Genomic DNA, 23,645 nt, shown 5'->3' with positions numbered 1-23,645 from the left:
TATTGACTACTTAAAAAAAAAAAAATTTCTTCTGCCATGTTTGAAATACTAGAAAGCAGATAGGATGGGACAGGGGAAGCATTCAATTAAGTGTTCAGTTCAGTTGCTCAGTTGTGTCCGACTCTTTGCGACCCCAGGGACTGCAGCACGCCAGGTTTCCCTGTGTAACTTTATCTTTGAGGAGGACCACGGCTTCTCCTAAAATAAGTAGCCTAAAGCTTGTTCCCAATCAAGATAGCAAAGTATAGCAGAGCTATACAATAATTATCTTTTTTTTCCCCCTCGAACAGCAGGGAGATAGGTCTGTTTCCGTGTCTGCCCTGCTATGGAGTATAGTGGAAGCGATAGAAAATTTGGAAACAAAGGGACCTGGTTTGGTCTTAACCCAGGACCAAGTGTCTAGGACCACGGCCACTTTTTTTTCTGTTTGCCTCCAACGTACGGTGTGCTGTGATTGGTTAGACTTAAGTGTACAATGAACCACATTGGGGATTAATAGATGTTACTATTAATAAATAGTCAACATTTATGAAAAAACCTTATTTTACAAAAATGTTAACAACGGCCACGATTTGGGCGCACGGAAACACCCTTTGGGAACGCGCAAGCAAAGCGCGACCACAGTGTACTTGCGGGCCCCGCCCCGTTGGCCACGCCCCCACGGAAGCCCGCCTGCTCGCTATTGGTCGCTCTCCCTGGGCCGTCGGTTGCCGTGGAGACCACGGCTATGGCAACCAGGAGAAGCCATACTAGGTCGAGGCTCCGGAACTGCCGAGGGGCCAAGACCCCGTGTGCTCCTCATGGCGCTCTATGAGCTCTACGCGCATCCAGTGGAGCGGGGCTACCGTGCCGGGCTCTGCTCCAAGGCGGCGCTCTTCCTGATGTTGGCCGCCGCGCTCACGTACATCCCGCCGCTGCTGGTGGCCTTCCGGAGCCACGGTGAGTCTGCCCCCTCGCCCCGGCCGGTGCGCGCCCCGCAGCGCTACGTGGCTCCCGCGCCGCCTCCCTGACCCCGGTCTCTGCAACCCGCACTCTCGTTACCTCAGGGTTTTGGCTAAAACGGAGCAGTTACGAGGAGCAGCCAACCGTGCGCTTCCAGCACCAGGTGCTGCTCGTGGCCTTGCTAGGATCCGAGCCGGGCGGGTTTCTCGCCTGGAGCACGTTCCCCGCCTTCAACCGGCTGCAGGAGGGTCATCTGCGCGTCCCGCTTGTCTCGGTGAGTGCTTCCCGCCTGGGCCGGGCCGCGCAGACTGGGCTGCGGAGGGGATGGGCGGAGGGCGCGGCCGGGCGGGAGGCTCCGGCCCCTGTCCCGGGGGACTCGGTGTGCGGCTGAAGGAGTCACGAACCCCAGACCCGAGCTTGTTTCCTTTCCTGGGGGCCTGTTTGTTGGTACATTCGGCTTCTCCAAGCCGTCCCCCACCCCGGGTAAGCTGGCTGCTGCTGTCAGCGTCTCTGTTCTCTGCAGAGTCTCCAGCCCCTGACATTTCCGTGGGCCTGGCCCTTCCTGAGAGAATGGTGGTCGCAGAGTTTGCTGTGTGAGTTGCGTTGTTGTTCATTCCCTAAGTCGTGTCCGACTCTGTGGTGGTGGTGGTGGTTTAGTCGCTAAGTCGTGTCTGACCCTTGCGACCCCATGGACTGTGGCCAACCAGGCTTCTCTGTCCGTGAGATTCTCCCAGCAAGAATACTGGAGGCGGTTGTCATGCCCTCCTTCAAGGGATCTTCCCGACCCAGGAATCAAACCCAGGTCTCTGGCATTGCAGGCGGATTCTTTACCAACTGAGCTCTGAGGGAAGCCCCACTCTGCGAGCCCGTAAACTGCAGCACGCAAGGCTTCCCTGTCCTTCACCATCTCCTCGAGTTTGCTCAAACTCCTGTGCATTGAGTCAGTGACGCCATCCAACCATCTCATGCTCTGTGCCGGTTAATCACCCCGTTGTGCCGCTCACTTGTCCGTGCGCCCACTGCCCGCAAAGAAAGGGCAGGCAGTTTTAGGCGGACTGTCACGCGGAAGCCGACGGGTTGATTGGTTAGCCGACCTCCAGAATGTCCTGCTGGCCAGGCCCGCCTCCCTGGGCTCACCTCCTCAGGTGCTGCTCAGTCCTGCTGCTGCTTCCTGGGACTAAAATGAAGCATTTTACTGCCTGTCCTGTAGTATCTGGTTCAAGTTAAGTGAGTGCTTCCTTTACAGTCACCCCTTTAAACTCACTTTCTGAAAGCATTTTCCTTTGGAAGTAGGAAAACTCTGGATTTCCTTCTTCCAAAGTTGAATCTCTTTAGATATCTGAGATGATTGGCCTACATTCCAATTTGTGTGGCTGAAAAAGAATAATTTCAGACTTTTATCCCAGTAACTGAATAAAATGGAAAAAAAATTTTAATGTAATTGGCCATAAATGAATAACCACCAACAAAATATGGTTATGATTACTTTTTATGATTACTTTAATTTGTTTATAATTATAAAAATGCCTGCTCATTGAAAATAGAGTTACAGGTACATATCAGTTCAGTTCAGTTCAGTTCAGTCACTCAGTCGTGTCCAACTCTTTGCGACCCCATGAATCACAGCACGCCAGGCCTCCCTGTCCATCACCAACTCCCAGAGTTCACTCAGACTCACGTCCATTGAGTCTGTGATGCCATCCAGCCACCTCATCCTCGGTCGTCCCCTTCTTCTCCTGCCCCCAATCCCTCCTAGCATCAGAGTCTTTTCCAGTGAGTCAACTCTTCACATGAGGTGGCCAAAGTACTGGAGTTTCAGCTTCAGCATCATTCCCTCCAAAGAAATCCCAGGGCTGATCTCCCTCAGGATGGGCTGGTTGGATCTCCTTGCAGTCCAAGGGACCCTCAAGAGTCTTCTCCAAAACTACAGTTCAAAAGCATCAATTCTTCGGCACTCAGCCTTCTTCACAGTCCAACTCTCACATCCATACATGACTACTGGAAAAACCATATGAAATTAAAGGCTCAGTTTGGTACATGTATCTAGACTTGTTATAATTAACCTTCATTTTAAGATCTGCTAGGGACTTCCCTGATGGATCAGTGGTAAAGAGTCCGCCTGCCAATGCAGGAGACATGGGTTTGATCTCTGGGGGTCAAGAAGATCCCCTGGAGAAGGAAATAGCAACCCACTCCAGTGTTCTTTCCTGGGAAATCCCATGGACAGAGAAGCCTCGTGGGCTATATAGTACATGCGGTTACAGAAGAACCAGACACAACTTCGTGACTAAACAGCCAAATATTTCATGATATGGAAAGCTGTAATTGATTTACCAGTTTCCTGTTGGTGGATTTTTTGTTTTTACTTGTTCACTATTAGAATATTGCAGTGAACAAGATTTTTACTAAATCATACACCTTTAAACATCAAATTGTGAGGAACTGGAATAGAAGCTGTTTGTTGACATTGCAAAAATACATAGAAAACTAAGCAAGCAAATAAAATAATTGTCAACTCTAGAAAAATAGAAAGGAAAAATAATCAGAGTTATGAATAGGATTTCAGTTCAGTCCAGTCGCTCAGTCATGTCTGACTCTTTGCGACCCCATGAACCGCAGCACGCCAGGCCTGCCTGTCCATCACCAACTCCCGGAGTCCACCCAAACTCATGTCCATTGAGTCGGTGATGCCATCCAGCCATGTTATCCTCTATCATCCCCTTCTTGCCTGCCCTCAATCTTTCCCAGCATCAGGGTCTTTTCCAATGAGTCAGTTCTTCACATCAGGTGGTCAAAGTATTGGAGGTTCAGCTTTAACATCAGTCCTTCCAAGGAACACCCAGGACTGATCTGCTTTAGGATGGACTGGTTGGATCTCCTTGCAGTCCAGGGGATCCTCAAGAGTCTTCTCCAGCACCACAGTTCAAAAGCATCAATTCTTCGGTGCTCAACTTTCTTTATGGTCCAACTCTCACATCCAGACATGACTACTGGAAAAACCATAGCCTTGACCAAATGGACCTTTGTTGGCAAAGTAATGTCTCTGGTTTTTAGTATACATAGGATTTACATAATCATAATTAGGTGAACACTAAATGTTGACTATCCAAAAAAAGAGTTTAACTCTTCTGGGGGTGGGTGCTAGGAAGAGGCAAATAAGATTAAATCATCCCTCTCTGTGGGAAGACAATAGAGGATGCCTGAAACATAAATTGAGAAGTGCCAATACAAATGTTATTTAAAGACATGAAGGTACATTTCTAAATAATAAGATAAATGAGGTGAATTTATTTGCTGTGTGGGTGGAAGTCTCCTGGGTTTTTTAACAAACATTGTTGAACATTTTGATCCTTTAAATGAGCAGGTCCTTTAAATTTATTTAAAAAACAGAACTGGAATACAGACAAATTTCTTTGAGCAGCTCCTGGCTAATCTTCACACATTGCGCATTTTTAGTCTTATTTGAGCTTTAATGCTCTGGGGAAGGTGACTGTTGATGTGAGACCAGCATCAAGGTGTGCGTCCTTTTCCCTGCAAACCCAAGGTTTCCTTTCCAGCAGTAGATGCAAAGGTGGCTTTTGTTTGCATCGCAAACACAGGAAAAACTAACTTGTTAGTTTTACTCTAGGTTAGCTTTCCCTGTCTTTTAAACTTTGGGTAGAAATTTTTTTTCCTTGCATTTGTATATTCCTATCTATCATATTCTTCTGGGTACTTGAGTCTTTAAGAAATAATCATGAAAACTTAAAATAGTCATGAAAACAAGGATACAGCATTAGGTTTCATGCATGTGTTCTTTTCACTTGTTCATCCACCATAAACTGGCTTGGCTCCCCAGTTGGATTACTAGTTAGCTCTTATCTCTGTGACCAGAAGCCACTCCCTTGAGAGCACTGCCCACCAGGCCCCTACTTCTGGTGTGTGTGTTGCGATTTTATGAAGCTAAGACTACTTCTTATTTTTATGGTACCCAGAGCTATCAGTACTCTTTAATACTGGGTAATTTTGCACTGTAAAACATAAAGCCAAAGTTCCTTTTTCTTTGTCTTTTCCCCTGTCCATTCCAAGCCCGTGTCTGTAACTAAATTAAGACCTTGTAATTTGTGATCTTTCACAGTAAATTATTTGCTTCCTTCATGATTGACCTCTTGGTTTGAAAATAGTTTGAAATCATGAGATACAAATAAATGAGTTAGACAATGTAAAGGAAGTACAGGGAAAAAAAGTAAGTAAAAATTCTGGGAGAAAAAGAAGAATAACACAAGTCTACCAGATATTAAACTACACATTAAAGGTCTAATAAATAAAGTAGTGTGGTTTGTAGACTTGTATAAAATATGGAAATGAACCCAAATATGCCTAAGGTGGCATTTAAAAATATATATATATTTATTTATTTATTTATTTGGCAGTGCCAGGCCTTAGTTGTAGCATGTGGGATCTATTTCCATGACCAGGGATTGAACCCAGGCGCCTCTGCATTGGAAGCCTAGAGTCTTAGCCACTGGACCACCAGGGAGGTCCCCTAAGGTAGCACTTTTAAATCAGTGAGTAAAGATGAAACTAGTCCTCAGAGACTGTATAGCAGAATTAAAGTCCAGACCAAAATTAAATTTAAAATATGAAATCGCAAAACTACTGAAACAAATGAGTGAAAACCTTTAGATTTCTGAGCATGACATAAAATCTAGAAGGCATAAAAGAAACTTTTTTGATAAATGCAAGTATATAAAAATAATTTTAAAAGCTGTTGGCCTGGTGAAAACCAAAAGCAAAGTCAAAACACAAATGACAACTAGGGAAAAAAGTTTTACTATTTGTTTGACTTGTAAAGGGCTAATTTTCCTAACATAAAGTGCCTCAGTTCAGTTCAGTCACTCAGTCGTATCTGACCCTTTTCAACCCTATGGACTGCAGCCTGCCAGGCGTCCCTGTCCATCACCAGCTCCCAGAGCTTGCTCAGACTCATGTCCATAAAGTCAGTGATGCCATCCAACCTCTGTCCGGAGGATGCTATCTCATCCTCTGTCATCCCCTTCTCGCCTGCCCTCAATCTTTCCCAGCATCGGGGTCTTTTCCAATGAGTCAGTTCTTCGCATCAGGTGGTCAAAGTATTGGAGGTTCAGCTTTAACATTAGTCCTTCCAATAAACACCCAGGACTGATCTACTTTAGGATGGACTGGTTGGATCTCCTTGCAGTTCAGGGGATTCTCAAGAGTCTTCTCCAACACCACAGTTCAAAAGCATCAATTCTTCGGTGCTCAGCTTTCTTTATAGTCCAACTCTCACATCCATACATGACTACTGGAAAAACCATAGCCCTGACTAGATGGACCTTGTTGGCAAAGTAATGTCTCTGCTTTTTAATATGCTGTTTAGGTTGGTCATAGCTTTTCTTCCAAGGGGCAAGCATCTTTTAATTTCATGGCTGCAGTCTCCATCTGAGATGATTTTGGAGCCCAAGAAAATAAAGTCTGCCACTGTTGCCATTGTTTCCCCATCTATTTGCCATGAAGTGATGGGACCAGGTGCCATGTCCTTTGTTTTTTGAATGTTGTGTTTTAAGCCAGCTTTTTAACTCTGACCAACTACCTAGTTTTAAAAATGGGTAAAGAATATGGACAGTTCATAGAAGATGAAACATGCCACTGGATAAAAAAAGTCTTATACACGACCTAAAAGTTGAGAGTTATAATTTACAGTGGATATACTGAGGACTTCAAGCCCAGGAGGCTGCATCTCAAGTAACCCTGAGGAAACTACTCAGAGGAGGTGAGGGAGGAGCTAGGCTATTTAGGATCAGCTCAGTTCAGTTCAGTCGCTCAGTCGTGTCCGACTCTTTGCTACCCCATGAATCACAGCACGCCAGGCCTCCCTGTCCATCACCATCTCACGGAGTTAACTCAGACTCATGTCCATCGCGTCTGTGATGCCATCCAGCCATCTCATCGTCAGTCGTCCCCTTTTCCTCCTGCCCCCAATCCCTCCCAGCATCAGAGTCTTTTCCAATGAGTCAACTCTTCTCATGAGGTGGCCAAAGTACGGGAGCTTCAGCTTCAGCATCATTCCTTCCAAAGAAATCCCAGGGTTGATCTCCTTCAGAATGGACTGGTTGGATCTCCTTGCAGTCCAAGGGACTCTCAAGAGTCTTCTCCAACACCACAGTTCAAACACATCAATTATTCGGCGCTCAGCGTTCTTCACAGTCCAACTCTCACATCCATACATGAGCACAGGAAAAACCATAGCCTTGACTAGACGGACCTTAGTCGGCAAAGTAATGTCTCTGCTTTTGAATATACTGTCTAGGTTGGTCATAACTTTTCTTCCAAGGAGTAAGCATCTTTTAATTTGATGGCTGGAGTCACCATCTGCAGTGATTTTGAAGCCCCCCCAAAATAAAGTCTGACACTGTTTCTACTGTTTCCCCATCTATTTCCCATGAAGTGATGGGACCAGATGCCATGATCTTCGTTTTCTGAATGTTGAGCTTTAAGCCAACTTTTTCGCTGTCCTCTTTCACTTTCATCAAGAGGCTTTTTAGCTCCTTCACTTTCTGCCATAAGGGTGGTGTCATCTGCATATCTGAGGTTATTGAGATTTCTGCCAGCAATCTTGATTCCAGCTTGTGTTTCTTCCAGTCCAGCGTTTCTCATGATGTACTCTGCATAGAAGTTAAATAAGCAGGGTGACAATATACAGCCTTGATGTACTCCGTTTTCTATTTGGAACCAGTCTGTTAATTTGCAACAAAGGGCAAGTAGTAGGAACAAAGAGAAAGAAAGTGAAGTTGCTCAGTCTTGTCTGACTCTTTTTCGACCGCATGGACTGACTCATCAGTCCATGGAATATTCCAGGCAAGAGTACTAGAGTGGGTTGCCATTGCCTTCTCCAGGGGATCTTCCCAACTCAGGGATTGAACCTGCATTGCAGGCAGAGGCTTTACCTTCTCAGCCACCAGGGAAGATCTTGAATAAAGGAGAACTATATCTTAAGTTAAGAATTTAAGGCCTTGCTCTGTATGGGAAAATGCAAGAATTCGGGCTCAGTGAAATCAGTCCTTTGATATGTACCTCACTTCTCTGGGGCCAGTATTCTGTCTTTTCACATCCTGAGTTTCCTCAGGGCTCACCTTCCATGGTGGCTGTAATAGCTGAGGACTGTGATATCCTGTGTTTACTGATATAGCAAGCAATATTTTGTTTCTCCGCACATAACTCTTAGACATATGAAATCACACTCATAATTAGGGAGATGCAAATTAAGGATAATTGAGATATCTTTTTTTAATCTATCAAATAGGCAAAAATTAAGATTTCCTAGCACTATGGGCAAGATGTATGCACTCCTGTATATCGCTAGTGGGAGTGTAGATTGTAGAGCATTTTTGAGAAACTGGTTGTCCATGTTTGTCAAAATTACTGATTCATGTGCCCGTTTTTACTTCTAGTGAGGTATCTTAAGGGTTGTGCACACATGTGAAATGACATTTGAAAAAATGTGCTCATTGCAGCATTGTCTGTCATATCAAAAGATGGCAGGCAACTTACACAGTAATAGAAGGCTCATTTTAAAAATTGTGTTACATCTACCTAGTGGAACAGATAGCTTTCTTTTTGAATGAAGTTAGATTTATATGTACGCGGTGCTTAGTTGCTCAGTCATGTCTGACCCTTTGCTGCCGCATGGACTGTAGCCCGCCAAGCTCCTCTGTCCATGGAGATTCTCCAGGCAAGAGTGCTAGAGTGGGTTGCCGTGCCCAACTCCAAGGGATCTTCCCAACCCAGGGACTGAACCCAGGTCTCCCAAATTGCAGGCAGATTCTATACCATCTGAGCCACCAGGGAAGCCCAAGAATGCTGCAGTGGGTAGCCTATCCCTTCTCCAGGGGAACTTCCTGACCCAGGAATCAAACCTGGTGCTGTGCAGGCAGATTCTTACCAGCTGAGCCACCAGGGAAGCCTGGATTTATATATACTGATACGGAATTACTCCAAGAGAAATTTGCTAGTATCAAAAACAAAAATTGTATATAATATGCTTCCATTTGTATAAAAATAGAAATATATATATATGAATGTGTATGTTTACATATTCATACATGCCTGCTTCTGCTGTCTCTGGAAGAATTCAAAAGAAACTGACAACATTGATTGCTCTGGGGGCGGAACTTAGATTCAGTGGGAGAGAAATTTTTTCACTAAATAGCCTTTTGTACCATGGAAATGTAATACATATTGAAGATTTTAAAATTACTGATAAAGTGACAATTTTTAAAGGAAAAATTTAGAAAGTGCCTTGTTAAACAAAAGCAAACCAAAAAGTAGTAAAAAAGCATTTAAAAGCAGATGAGTATATAAAGTGGCAGTTACTTAGGAAAATAGTTTGCAGTTCCTCAAAAAGTTAAACATAGTTACCATGTGCCCCAGCATCCCGACCCCTAGGAAGTTGTGTACCTCAGAACTGAGGGCAGTCTACACAGAAACTTGTGCACAAATATTCATAGTAGCCTCGTTGATAATAGCAATAACAATTTTTTTAAAGGTGGAAACAACTCACATGTCCATCAGTGAGTGAATGGACAACAAAATGTGTTATAGCCATAGAATAGAAGATCACTCAACCACAAAACGGAAAGGAGTCATGATACAGGCTACAACATGGGTGAACTTTTTTTGCTCAGTGAAAGAATCCAGCTGCAAGACAGTACGTATTGTAGGATTCCATTTAGATGAAATGTCCAGAATAGACAAATCTCTAGAGACAGAGGTAGCTTAAGGATTCCGGAAACATGGCGAATTAATTGGCACAGAGGAGAGACAGAGAAAGTGAGTGCTACTGAGTATGTGACTACTTTGGGGGCTGATAGAATGTTTTGAAATTGAAGTCAGTGGTGATAAGTCACCCAACTTTGTGAATATACTAAAATCTACTGAATTGTATTGATAGGAAAAGGGTGAATTTTATGATATGTGAATTATGTCTCAGTTTTTTTATAAGTGGGTAGGCAAAACCCTGGTAATGTGCTTACAAACCATAGTAATAAAAATTGATATACATTTACTGTGCCTCTGACATAAGCTAAGAACTTTATCATTAGATAACACGTTTAAATTTGTCTATGTAGTACTTGGCCTTTAACAAGTACTTAGTAAAGTGTTAGCCATTAATTTTTTTTTACATATTGCATTATCTCTAAGGCTCACAGTAACCTTTTGAGGTAGAGGCTATACCCCTGTTTTACAGATGAAAAGAACGAGACTCAGAGAATTGACATGATTTCTGGCTCTCAAGTGAGCAGTCAGGACTATAGCTCATATTCCACATCTTGTTCTCTGTCTTGGACTCCTGTTCCCTATCTTGGACTCTTCACCCTTAGTGCAACAAAATGCTTTTCTGACTCTGAAGATAAGGGTAGACTGACTACAGCCTGTCCAAGAAAGTGCCAAAAAGTGTAAGAAGCAGTGGGTTTAGATCAATGTTTTGACCCAATGCTTGGAGGTGGCTTTGCAGTTGATAACTTGGGGAAATGCCTTGGAAGTCACAAATGGTCAGTTCACCTTGCTTTGCTTCTGCTTTGGTCAGGTCACCTTGGACAGCGTCTCTATGCTTTGCACGCTTGAGAGAAGAAAAAAAGCACAGAATGACCTGTTTCCCTCAACGAGCCTGACTTGGTTCTTTAAGCATCTGTGACCCGGAGAATGTGGGGCTGGAGGCTGGAGGAGGGTGCAGGGAGATGAGCGGAGAGGACTGGGTGTCAGACGTGTTTTTGCACGTCTCTGAAATCGCAGTGTGTCTGCCTGACAGTGGCATTGTACAGTAGCTGTTGACCGGAAGACAGGCTTGTCCGGGCCTCTTTGCCTACGCTTGCGCAAACATCAATGTGCCGACACCAAAACTGGTGGAAGGGACATGAGCAACTTGAAAGAAAACCCTGGAGGGACTTCCCTGGTGGTCCAGCAGTTAAGAATCCCCCTCTCGATGCAAGGATGAGAGTTGGATCTCTGGTCAGGGAACGAAGATCCTGTACGCAGGGGACAGCAACTGAGCCCCCGAGCCACGTGTACTGAGCGCTCCCGCCACAACGGAAGACCCCGCATGCCACGACTAAGACATGGTGCAGCGGAAAATAAATAACAGAAGTGTTCTACAGAAGAAACAATAATAAAACATTTAACCCTAAGAACCAAGTGAGAGGCAAGTAAGGGAAAGTTCAAGAGGCCCTTCAAAGTAGGACAGTTCCACATAATTGGAAAGCCTGCTTTAGAACTCAGACCAGTGGATTTTATTTCCCTTTGTGAATGTCTTTTTAGATGCTCTAACACCAGTGTGCTGCGTGGTACAAAGGACAAAACTGCATAGAGAAATACGGATAATACTGAGTCAAAAAATGATTCAAAAGAATCAAAATGTAGAGAAGTTTTAAGAATCCCTGGATCAATTTATTTTACATATACTTTTCTACATACATAAATATGATATATTAATATGCCTATATCTAAAAGCTCTTCCAATGAGTTAAAATAAATTCCCTGAGTGATTAGAAAGCACTGTGTCACACAGCAGTTTAACCAGAAGTATTTTTGCTTTCTTGAGCGAAGTTGCTCCAATCGTGTCTTGACTCTTTGCGACACTGTGGAGCGAAGCCTCCCAGGCGCCTCTGTCCCTGGGATTGATTCTCCAGGCAAGAATACTGGACTGGGTTGGCATGCCCTTCTCCATGCCCTTAGATTCATTGAAGTATAGGTAGCAGGGATTTTATAAGTCTAGGAGACATGGAGTAGCGGTTCCTACTTTGCTGGAGAGCCAAAGACTGGTGTCAAAGAGCATTTTCAGTATAAAAAGAAAAAGTGGGGAAAATGATGACAAGTATATGGTAAAGTGGGCACGGGTATAAACTAGGAAGTTAATTTAAATAAAAGCATATGACTCCAAAGAATAAAAGGTGTGGGGCTTCCCTGGTGGTCTAGTGCTTGAGAGTCCGCCTGCCAACGCAGGAGACATGGGTTGGATCCCTGGTCTGGGAGGGTCCCATGTGCTGCGGGGCAGCTAAGCCCTTGCACTGCGACGACTGAAGCCCTTGCACCTGGAGCCCTTGCTCTGCAACAAGAGAAACCGCTGCAGTGAGAAGCTCGTGCACTGCAGCTAGAGAGCAGCCCCTGCTCGCTGCAACCAGAGAAAGCTTGTGCCTAGCAAAACCCAGAGCAACCTAAAAGTAAGTAAATAATTTTTTTTAAAAAAAGAACAAAAGGTATGAAAACAAGCAGGAGCCAAATAAAATTCCAACAGACTATCAAGTAGTGTAGAATTCCTGATGAGGAAAAAATGTTCCAAGTCAGGGCACTCTGAAAACAACGGCACTTGTTAAATTTACAGCTACGCTTACAGTCAGATGCTTTGCTGGCTATGAGGTCTTGACTCAGCTCCAAACCCACCCCTCTCCTTTGTGGCGCTCATGTTGAGATACTGAAACCCACATTCTCATCTGACAAATGGCTGCCTGTTAGGTTCTGCCAGTAGGAGGCATGGTAAGCCTTGTTCTGGGAGTGGCAGAAAACCGGAAATTGCAACCAGAGTGAAGAACAGTCACAGGCTTGAAGCAAACAGCAGGCGTACATCCTTCCTCCAGCCTTAGTGACTGGCTCCAAGGGTTCTCCCTCCAAGGTCCAAAGGGATCAGCCCTCCCTTTTTGAGGTCTGAGTCCCAGCTCCTTGAGGCGTCCCAGCCTCTTCCTTTTCTTCTCCAGCATTAGGTAGTCATCCTGCAAAAAGTGTCCCCTTTTTGGCCTTTTTTCTCCCACTAATGCCCGCGTTATCAATTATCCGCTATACTAAATTCCCGTTAAATAGCTTGATTTTGTTTGTTTTCTTTCTGATTGGCCCCTGATCGATATAGTTGGACTGATGGGTATTGACTAGATCCAGCAGTGCCTGCCTGTATTTATCCCATCTAGTATGTTAGTATTGGTTTCACAGATAGCTGTAGAGGATTAACCTGTTTTAACCCCAGAAATCTTTGAAATTAGCATTCTTATTGGCTGTTATAGAATCAGGAGTCGACAAACTTAAGTCTCGACCCCAGGTCTGCCATTGGGTTGCATACCCTGTTTTGACTTTAGTGTAGTTATAGAAAGAGTATGATAATACCCACCTCTCTATTGCTAATTATTATTAGTAATAAAACTTCTTGGATATGCAGAGGAATGAGACAGGACAATCTGTGGATATAAAGATTGCCCCAAGTTTACATATACCTTATAGAAATAGGGGGATGGTATGATTTATGAATTCTCTTAGCCAGACACATCCATTGGATTTTAGTTACTAATCTTGAACCTGTGTTAAAGAAGTATTAGCTGTTTGAATACCTACCTTTGTAGCCGTTGGATTTTGTATTAAGCTTCATTTAAAGTAAATAGAATTAGGATTTCCCTCATGGCTCAGTAGTAAAGAGTTCACCTGCCGACGCAGGAGACACAGGTTCAATCCCTGGTCTGGGAAGATCCCACATGCTGCAGGGCAGCTAAGCCCAGGCTCCACAAATATCAGCCTGTGCTCTAGAGCCTGGGAACCACAACGCCGAAGCCCGAATGCTCTAGAGCCTGTGCTGGGCAACAAGAGAAGCCACCGCAATGAGAAGCCCACGCTCTGCAGCTAGAGAGTAGCCCCACTCTGAAGCTAGAGAAAAGCTCGCAAAGCAATGAAGGCCCAGCACAGCTAAATAAATAAACACAATTTTTTTTAAAAAGTAGGTGGAATTAAATGACTGATCCCATCCATGGTCCAGGTGATAGCACAGCAATGTAACACACTAGCCTCAGGGGAGCGAGAGTCTTACTTGGTGACAGGTCCTCTGTGAGGAGGGCATGGCAATCCACTCCAGTATTCTTGGCTAGAGAATCCCATGGACAAAGGAGCCTGGCAGACTACAGTCCATGGGGTTGCAGAGTTGGACATGACTGAAGCACCTTGGCACGCATGCAGCTCTGTGGGAGAGGCATCATTTGCATGCTCACTCATCGCCATGGCCCTGTATCAGCCTCGTCTTTCACTGTCTCCAGCTCATGAACTCTGCTCAGCTCCACTGGCCTCATCTCAGCCTCGTAAACGCTGACCCACTTTCACCCAGAGCACGTGCGTTTGGTTAGCCTGGGTTAGTCTTCCTCAAGATGTTTCTGTACCTCATCACCTCACTTCTCTGACTTCTCGGACAGTCAGGTATTCCTGCATACCATCTGTATAAATTTCTGTTAAATTCTGCCCTGACCATTCTCTGATTTTAGCTTGCTTCACTTCTTTGTGGCACCAGCACTGCCTGATGTCAGCACATGGTTTACTGACTTACTCTCTGCCTCCCTGGCTGGGAATGGAAGCTCCGCTGTGGTGGGGACTTTGTCCATTTTGTTTGCCACTCTATTCCCAGAACCTGAAGCAATGCCTGGCACCTCTGGCACATAGTAGGCCCTCAGAAAATATTTGCCAGGTTAATGACCGGATTTAACAAGCAGACACCAGTTATGGTGCTGTACCAGATCTCTGCCCTCTGTGAACCTGGAGTAAAAGCATCCTGGTTTTTTTGCAAAAAGATCTTTCATAACCAACATCTGCTCCTTGAGTTTAAGTCTGGACATTTTAGTCCTGGAAACAGGACCAGATTTGAAGTCAGATATGTGGCTTCATATCCTGTCTTTACCAATACTAGCTGTACTCCATAAATCCTTTAATCTCCCTGAGACTTGATTTTCTCACATATGCAATGGGAATAGTAGTTGTTCTGCTTACCTTTGACTGATTGTAAAGGTCAAATGAAATGTGTCTCTCCCTCTGAGACTGTCTGAGAGTCCAGATTCTTCTGGCATTTCCCTCCTGACCACTATCCTTCCTCTCTCAAAAGTTGTTGATCTTTGTCTTCCTGTATAACCCTCAAGATCCAGAAAAGCTATGGATCTACCACAGAGAGGTAACCTGACTTTGTCTTCCAAGTCTTCCCAGATATCAACTGAAAGAAAAAATGCTCAGGAAGACAAGGCAGCCTCTTTTCCATCCTGCTCATAATTGCTGATACATAATTGCCTCGGTAACCTGATCGTCAGCCCTGGTAACAGATATCCCTGTGCTGCACCTGCAAAGCCGACAGAACGAGAGAGAGAAAATGGTATCCAACAGAAGAGAGAGGGTAGACTTCTCCATAACAAGGCCCAGGATAAGGACATTATTGTCTAGAAGGAAAGAAATGATTGAAAGGTTCTGAAAACTGAGATAACGCCATCTCAAGCGACCTTATTAGCCTGAAAAAGAACAAAGAATCTCTTCCCCCACATAAAGGTATGGAGGAGAACCACATGACTCAGTAGATGGGAAATCGGGGGGGAATATGCTGATACACCATCGCAGAGTCCTTCTGGGAGCCTTCGGAAAGGATGAGTTGTAACAGCGAGGTCCAGAGTTGCACCACAGAGTCATGTCCCCAGTGATCACATCTCAGTGACCGTCTCTCCTGCTCGTCCTCTTAGGGTCACTGTGAGGTGAGACTGGATTCTGGCGGTTTTTTGTGAGCTATGATCTGTCTTTCTCCCTCCTTGGATCTCTGTTCTCACTGCCTTCATGTCACTAATTTATAAAGTACCTATGGAGTCTTACTGCCTTACTGATTTTACTTTAGCTTTCTTTTTCATTGTACTGATTGGTACTACAAGATACACTACATTTTAAAGCCCTGACATCAACCCACCGTTGAGAATCTGAAGCAAAGACATTGTGGTTAAAGAACATATAAACAGAGCCTGGTGTTTTTCTGCTGAGTCTGTTTGGGAAATGCAGAATGATTGGGGTTTTTTCGAAGTCTGCTCTTAGGTGCTATTTAAACCTTCCCTATAAACTCAGGCATATTTCTTAAAAGGAAAGAAAACACCAGCAACAAACCAAAAAAGGTCAAATGAGACAACTGAAAAAGAATAACGCTTCCAGATGTTGCATTGCTTTCATTGCCGCTTCCAGGTCCCAACCAGTTTGGCCCTAGAATATTTAGAAGTGCGAGTGTGCAGTTCAGGGGCCATGTCTCTTTCCCCAGTATTGATCCACCTATAACTATTGAATGTTCTCTTTCTTCTTTCGGTGAGAGATGTAATGCCTGTGTGTGGCAGAGTCACTGTGTATGTCCAACATACTCCACGCTGTGGAGTCCTCCTGGACTTATTAAGGACCAGGGTCATCAGCCTTTTTTGGGTTTCCTAGGCTAGAGAAGAAGACAGGAACCAGGATGGGAAAATGGACATGTTGCACTTTAAACTGGAGCTTCCCCTGCAGTCCACAGAGCAGGTTCTAGGTGTGCAGCTCGTTCTGACTTTCTCCTACCAACTGCATGTGAGTTACCTCCCTTTTGTCCTTACTTTTTTCGTAGTTTTTTTTTAACTATTTATTTTTTGGCTGCGCTGCGTCCTCATTGCTGCATGTGGGGTTTCTCTAGTTGTGGTGACTGGGGGCCACTCTCCCTTGCAGTGCGAGGGCTTCCTTGATGTGGAGCGCGGCTCTGGCTTTAGTTGCTCTGCAGCACGTGGAATCTTCCGGCCCAGGGATCGAACCCGTGCCCCTTGTATTGGCAGGCAGAGTGTTATCTACTGCACCACCAAGGAAGTCCTCCCTTTTGTCTTTCAATAGAACAGAGCCCCCCTTTCTGATTTCTGGGAAAACTCACACTGCAGAAGACTCTGCAGAAGTGTCATTTAGGATTTAGCTGCCGAAGTTAAATTTGAATGTTTTTCGTGGAGGCCACATTAATTTCCATGAGCTATTAATAGCTCCAGGGGTTCTGGGCAGAGCGCTTCCTGCATGGCTAAGCTCGGCACTAGGGGGACGGCTTAGGCTTCAACCACAGATGGGTGATGCTCAAAACCCACAACCATTCGGCTCTGACTGAAATTGATATGGTCTCTCTTTCTAATGATTTCAGAGGATGTCTACATTCGTGATGCAGAGCATGGCGTTTCTCCAATTTTCCTTCGCTGTTCCGGGGTCCCAGTTACATGTGAATGGAGACCTGAGGCTGCAGCAGAAGCAGCCCCTCGGCTACAGAGGCCTGGACGTCCGGTACAACGTAGGGACGCTTCACACTGCCGATCTCTTTTGCTACTGTATTGTATTGTTTATCAAGTGCTTTGAAGAGGGAGCAAGTAACATTGGAAATAGCACTTCTCTGTGAGTGGCACAGAAAAGGATCTCTGAGGAATTCTTCCCGTGAATCCTTTCGAAATACGGTGACAGATATCTCTGTTTACATCTTCAAAAAAGAGGGAGAAGAATCTTTGTCTTTATCTAAGAACTGAATTATTTATAGTTTTGGGGTTTGCATGCACACACACAGTGTATTTCACATGATCTTTCTTTGCTAAGCTTATAACAGGCCAGCCCCAAGTTAAGAGGTTTAACTACATCGTCTCATCCAGTCATCACAGCAGCCTCATGAGACGCCTTCTGTTGCCATTCCCCGCTCTTCAGCGGCTTGTCCTGTCACTGTCCCCCCTGCTCCTTTCCAGCCCTGGGGTCCATTTTGCTGTTCCTCAAACCTACGAAGCAGCTCCTGCCTCAGGGCTTTTGCGCTTACCTTTTCCTCTACCAAGTATCCACATCGCTCACCCTACTGCTCCATCTGGTCCCTGGTCAAAGCTCATGAGCACAGTCCTTGCTTGACACGCCTTCTAAAGACCATCCGCCTGTCCTTCCATCATCGCTCACCCAGGTTTACTCTTCTTATCTTCACCTGAAATATGAAAGGGAGGTTTCCAGTTTGTTCATTTGCCATCTCCCTCAGCAGTAAAGGGGCTTCCCTTGTGGCTCAGCTGTAAAGAATCCGCCTGCAATGCAGGAGACCTGGGTTCAATCCTTGGGTTGGGAAGATCCCACGGAGAAGGGAACGGCTACCCACTCCAGTACTCTGGCCTGGAGAATTCCATGAACTGTATAGTCCACGGGGTCCAAAGAGTCAGACACAACTTTCACTTTCAGTGGTGAAAGCCCTGCTATCTTCTGTGTTCTCTCGCCCCAGCGCTTAAAACAGTGCCTGCCCATAGTAAGCACTCAGAATTGATGAGAGAATGAACTCTCATTTCACACGTGAGGAACCTGGAGGCTACAGGGATTGATTAATTTTCCCAAAGCCCACAGAGCCATGAACGGTCTGTCTGAGACCAGGACTCATGCATCCCATCCCTCATCGCAAACCTTTATGTCATCACAAGGAGGCCCATATAATTTAGGCTACTTTTGAAACTTAATAGGAAATGTTATCAGTTATTATAACCAGGACTGTCCCAGATAAACTGGGATTCATGGTCACCATAACCATTATCAGCATCCTATTTTTTTAACGGGAGGGACTATAAAACATAAATTTAACATGCTGCGCTGTGCTTAGTCGCTCAGCTGTGTCCGACTCTTTGCGACCCCGTGGACTGTGGCCCACCAGGCTCCTCTGTCCATGGGGAATCTCCAGGCAAGAGTAACTGGAGTGGGTTGCCATGCCCTCCTCCAGGGGATCTTCCCGACCCAGGGATCAAACCCAGGACTGCACACATTGCAGACGGATTCTTTACCATTGAGCTACGAGGGAAGCCCATGTTAGATTATGTCAGGAATGTGATGCTAGAGAACAGCTCTTTCTCGTCTTCAAAGGATTATGTGCTTATTACTATGTGCACTTTATCTTTCCATTTCTGCATTTCAAAGGGATCAATTAGGGAGCATCCAGACAAAAGCAAGAAAACAGACAAAGGGGTTGAGAATGTAGTCTCAGAAAAAATGAGAAGACTCATTTCTCCCATTGGAATAGAGAGGGGAATTATATAAGTCTCTTTAAAACCTGTGAAAGATGGATATTGACCCCTTGTTTTCTTCCCTCCAGAAAGAAAGACTGAAAGTAAATGACTTAAACTGTTTCAAAAGAGTTCATTCATTTTTGAAGAAAATATTATCGATGCTGGAATAGGCCCCCAAGCGCAAGAGGGTGGTCTCTGAGATCAGCCTGGGTGGGAGGGGGGTAGAAAAACCAAGAGCTCAAGCCGCTTGTGTACTCACACCATGCCCTCCCGCGCACCCAGGTGTCTGTCATCAACGGGACCAGTCCGTTTGCCAGTGACTACGACCTCACCCGCATTGTTGCTGCCTATCAGGAAAGGAACGGTGAGTTGTGTGGACAGCTAATCCATCTGCTTCTCAAGGACTTTGCAGGTTAATGAGGGTATTGGAGAGAAACAGAATTAGAGCCCTTGTCATATCAAAATGTTGAGACCAGTGAATGCTCAGCTGTGGAAGGTGAACAGGTTGCTCAGAAGTTGTTCTTTTCCTCCTGATCCAGAGACCTACCCCCTAACTATCCCCTGCACTGCTCCTCTGGTCCAGCAGGTTAGTGCCAGTTCACTGCCGTATTTGTCCCACCACTGGTTGGCTGGGTTTATGTGTAGAGATAGGCGAGTTGCTTCCCACACCACACCTGTAAGAAAAGCCAAAGACAGGCTGCTCTCCATACTGTTCATATGGAAACAGGGAGCCTGAGTGACTCACCGCGTGTCAGCAGCTGAAGGAGGAAAAGGCACCCACGATTCTGGCTGAAAGGCAGACATGCCCAGGGCCTCCAAGAGGCAAGACCGCCAGATCGTCCCTGAGTGTGCGCTTGACTCAGCATATCTGGCTGCTTAGTGGTCTGAGGTTTTCTCTAAAGGAATCTAAAGCATTGCTTGGCAACCAGACATAGATACGAAACACAGACATTTAACGAGTCAGGGGACCGCAATTCCAGTATTTCTTTCTGGTTTCCAAAAATAGAGGAATTTTAGAACACGACTTAGAAACATTTATCTGCAAATCAACTTTTCTTCCTTAATTCCTTCCAGTTATTGTCCATATGCAGAGTTTTTATACAGCTCCTGTCACAGTTTAGAAACAGTTTTTGTCTTCTGTACTTTGTAATTTAATATTTCCCTCACACCGCTACAAAGTTTTCATTGGTTTTCTTTTTAGAGGTAGCATAGTATTCCTTTGCTTAGCCATTCATTTGCTTAGACAGTTGTAGAACACAGACTGTTTTTAACATCCTTTGACAAGTGTTTTAACAAATACTATGTGAGCAGCTTTGAACATTCAATTTCTCTTTCCTTTTGAATTATTTCTTTGGCATGTGTTCTGAAATGCAGAGTTGGCCTGAGAGGTCAGAGTATGTTACAGCCCTCAGTATTTTACTGCCAAACAGAGCATTCATGGATTAACTCCTCATTGTTTTGCAGTAACCACCATCCTGACTGACCCCAGCCCCATCTGGCTGGTGGGAAGGGCTGCAGAAGCTCCATTTGTGGTTAATGCAGTCATCCGATACCCTGTGGAAGTCATTTCATATCCTTTCTGTTAAGGGGCCAACAGTAGCTGGGTTTCAAAAAAGAAAAGAGGGATTCCTCAGATGTCTCAAGAGGGAACAGATGTGGGAAGCCTCAGACTGGAAATTGCTGCAGTGGTAGTCCCCCACAAACGACTCTGTCTGTCTGCAGTTCATACGGGAAAAAAATATTCATTTCCTGTCCTTTTGAGCAATTCTTCTAGGTCAGAATCATACATATTTATATCTTAATAATCTTTGATTGTCCCTTTCATCTTAAGGGTATTTGAAACATTTTTTGTGATTTTCTGTATAAACTAACCCTTTGGTGTAACATGTATGTAGAAAATGTCATCTGTGACTCCTTAACTGTTTGTACTTATCTACCAGGATTCTGGGAAATGATAAAGTTTGCCTGGATCCAGTATGTCAGTATCCTACTTATCTTCCTGTGGGCGTTTGAAAGAATCAAAAGATTTGTGTTCCAAAATCAGGTGGTGACCACAATCCCTGTAACAGCTGTGCCCCAGGGAGAACTGTATAAGGAGCATTTATCATAAGAAGACCCTTCTGAAAACTCTAAGCAAGACCGTGGCCACCCCTCTGTTGTCTTCTGAGAACTGCCGTCTTGCAAAATTTCTGAAGAGTCGGTGGCTGCTTGCCCCCATGTGTGCTTTTCCCATCAGAGACAAAGAACAATCCTTTCTAATTTTCCTCTACACAAATTCTGTATCTTCTAAGCATCTGCAGAGATAATCAGGGACTAGTTTGTAGAAATGTTTCTGAGGGTTCCTGAAGGCTATAATTTGCTTTTGTTTTTGTTTTTCGCCTCAGACTTGGATCTCGGGAGGAAACTACAGTCAGTTCAGACAGCTTGGAAAGAGTCCCATCTCTGGTGAAGCAAAGACTTTTCCTCTCTTGAACTGAGAAGCATGCCGTGTATTTCTTCCCCCTGTTGTAAACCAGGTTTTCCTCTTTGCAGGGCTCTCTGGGGATAGATACGCAATCATCAGCACTTTCCACTCCTGGGCGTCTAAATTTCCACTCAGCACTGGTTTCCAGAACTGAGAGGCCTTTAACCGGCGGTCTGGAAGGGGAGAGGGGAGCGCTCGGAGCACATGTGCGCGCGAGTGGGCACCGTGAGGGCATGCGGCCCGGCGTCCACCTGCTGCGTCGAACAGACAGGGGTCTGTGGCAGCCCCGCCGAGCAGCCCTTGATCCCGCCCGCCGGGCGGCGCTTGGCCTCGGGCTGAGCGCTGGAATAGCAGGCCGCGGTCAGCAGGGCTGCTGCGGGCACAAGCCCTCCACGACTGTGGGGGAGTAAGCCCTGCAGCAACAGGTCCTTTCTCCCTGGGCCTCGCCCAGCAGGCTGCACGCCTGCCACTCCAGCTCCTCGGCAGCCCTCCCCTCCCCCCCCCCGCCCCCCCCCCCCCCCCCCCCCCCCCCGCTTGAAAGGGATGCAGCGACAGAGGAGCTGCTGTTGCTGTTGGCTCCTGCCGCCTGACAACCAAGAGGTTACTTGGAGGGCTAGCGGGAAGCCGCGACTCGGGTTTCCTCTGGCTTAGGAACAGGGTGCCCGTCACAGTGGGCCGTTCTGGGGAGGCACACAAGGAGCAGGGAGGGCCCAGAGAGGATGCCAGCCGCGCAGCCCATTCCGGGCCTGGCCGTTAGCAGAATGACACGCAGTTCAGCCAGATCACCCTCGTGACTAAGTGAGCGTCTGCTGAAGAGACCCAGAATGGGCCTCTGTCATACTTGGAACAGGGATTTTCCATTCACACTAAGGACCGCTGGACCCGCTTTATGATCCCGTGCTTTCACTGGCAGTGGGAGCACACGCCCCCTGAGATCCGCGTTTCACACGCATCCACACACACCTCTGAGTTTTTATTTCCGAAGCACCTTTTCTTCCAGGCTGCCCAAAAGAAGAACTTTAGAAACAAAGCTGTTTTGAAGTATTTAAGCACAAAAAGATCCTAACACTGGTCCCTCTGGCTTTTCTTTTAATATTTTGAGCTGTTTATATGCCTAGAGTTTTTTGTTTTCTGTTTTCTTCCTTGAGATTTAAATAAAAAAGAGTTTCTGGTTTGAGTCACCAAAAGGTAATGAAATACGGAAAGAGAGCTGAAGATGTATGTCAACATGGCTTTGTATTTTATTAAATTATTCTTCATGCCAAACATATACAAAGAACCGTGATGTTTTGTAAATTTATAATTAAAATGTTCAAACTGGAAGGTTCCATATGGCTCTTTAGAGGGGAGTGTATTTGGAAAAGGGAGGATGGGGAAGGCAGAAGTTGTGCCCACTTCTGGTTATTCACCAGCAGCCTTGCTTTGCCAGGGCTCTGACCAAAGACCTTGGAGCTTTTGTTAACTGTTTGGCAAAAGCCTTCTGGCCCCACCCCAAGTAAATGTGAGTTTTTGGTGGAATCCACATGGCATGTGAAAATCACAGGCTGGAAAATTACAACTGCTTCTGGTGAATACCAGATTGTTTACAGATCAGAGGTTGGTGGCTTCTGAAGATGAACCACACTGTACAGTTGCAGGAAAAAGGTGCAGAAATAACAGAAGTTTATCAACTGGGCTGTAACCCATAGCTGTGTCAGGCTAAGTATTTGGCAAGGGGGAGTTTCTTATCTTGCCAAATGATTATCCAGTTTCTATTTGAAACAGGTGAGGTTCCATGTCTAAGAATAATAAAGCAATTGATAAAGCCTTCTTTCTCTTCATGTTCATGCTTTGTAAAAGAAGTTTTATTTCTTTGTGACCACGTAAGTTCTAAATGCCTATGGGAGGAAACGTGTAATTACAGAAACCTAAAGAAAATGAGTTGTCTGTTAATTGCTCTCGGCATTCTGATACACATCCTTTTAATTTTTTGTTGCTTTTTTTTTAGCTGTCATAAATGACGTTTCTATCAACCGTGCATATAAATCCTTTTTGTTAGTTTTATTTCAAGATAGAGCCTAGAAAGAAATTACGATTTCAAAAAGCTTATGACAGTTCTTAAGGATTTTAATTCATCTCCCCAAACGGAATCCTGGAAAGAATGCACTAATTTATAGTTCCAGCCGCAGAGATTTCTTTTTAGGTCGCACCACGGACTACAAGAGATCAGAATTCTCCATCTTGTTCAGATGCTTGGACTCTTATCTGTAGGGGGAAATAACATCTTTATTTACTGAAAGATACCGGTATTTACCAGGACCTGCTATCAAGTCTGAGTCCCTGGGTTGAGGCTGGAGAAGCGGGGAGACAGCCAGCTGCAGGCCCAGCTCCTGAGGGCCACCTGGTGTCCCGGCGCCTCGCAGCCCAGCTAGTGCGCGGGGCCCTGACAT

The 23,645-nt window shown here is 45.2% G+C and overlaps 1 protein-coding gene across 1 annotated transcript; it reads left to right on the top strand.

Annotated features, from left to right (window-relative positions):
• Window positions 1-800: 800 nt before the first annotated feature.
• Window positions 801-20,977, top strand: TMEM231 (transmembrane protein 231). The gene is made up of 7 exons (XM_052656620.1): window positions 801-939; window positions 1,047-1,216; window positions 16,177-16,305; window positions 16,892-17,035; window positions 19,035-19,116; window positions 20,217-20,322; window positions 20,682-20,977. The coding sequence occupies exons 1-7, from the start codon at window positions 801-803 to the stop codon at window positions 20,860-20,862; spliced, it is 951 nt and encodes a 316-aa protein (XP_052512580.1). The 3' UTR covers window positions 20,863-20,977.
• Window positions 20,978-23,645: the final 2,668 nt, after the last annotated feature.

The sequence above is a fragment of the Budorcas taxicolor genome, chromosome 18 (assembly GCF_023091745.1).
Source record: "Budorcas taxicolor isolate Tak-1 chromosome 18, Takin1.1, whole genome shotgun sequence".
NCBI lineage: Eukaryota > Metazoa > Chordata > Mammalia > Artiodactyla > Bovidae > Budorcas > Budorcas taxicolor.
The sequence above is the reverse complement of the archived record's forward strand: the minus strand, read 5'-3'. Positions and strand labels throughout refer to the sequence as shown.

Excerpts from the sequence above, each read along its gene's own strand:
- TMEM231 (XM_052656620.1), top strand. The coding sequence starts at position 801 with ATGGCGCTCTATGAGCTCTACGCGCATCCAGTGGAGCGGGGCTACCGT. Across the intron at positions 16,306-16,891 it reads CTTTCTCCTACCAACTGCAT|AGGATGTCTACATTCGTGAT; the intron begins GTGAGTTACCTC and ends TAATGATTTCAG. Across the intron at positions 20,323-20,681 it reads TACCCTGTGGAAGTCATTTC|TTATCTACCAGGATTCTGGG; the intron begins ATATCCTTTCTG and ends AACTGTTTGTAC.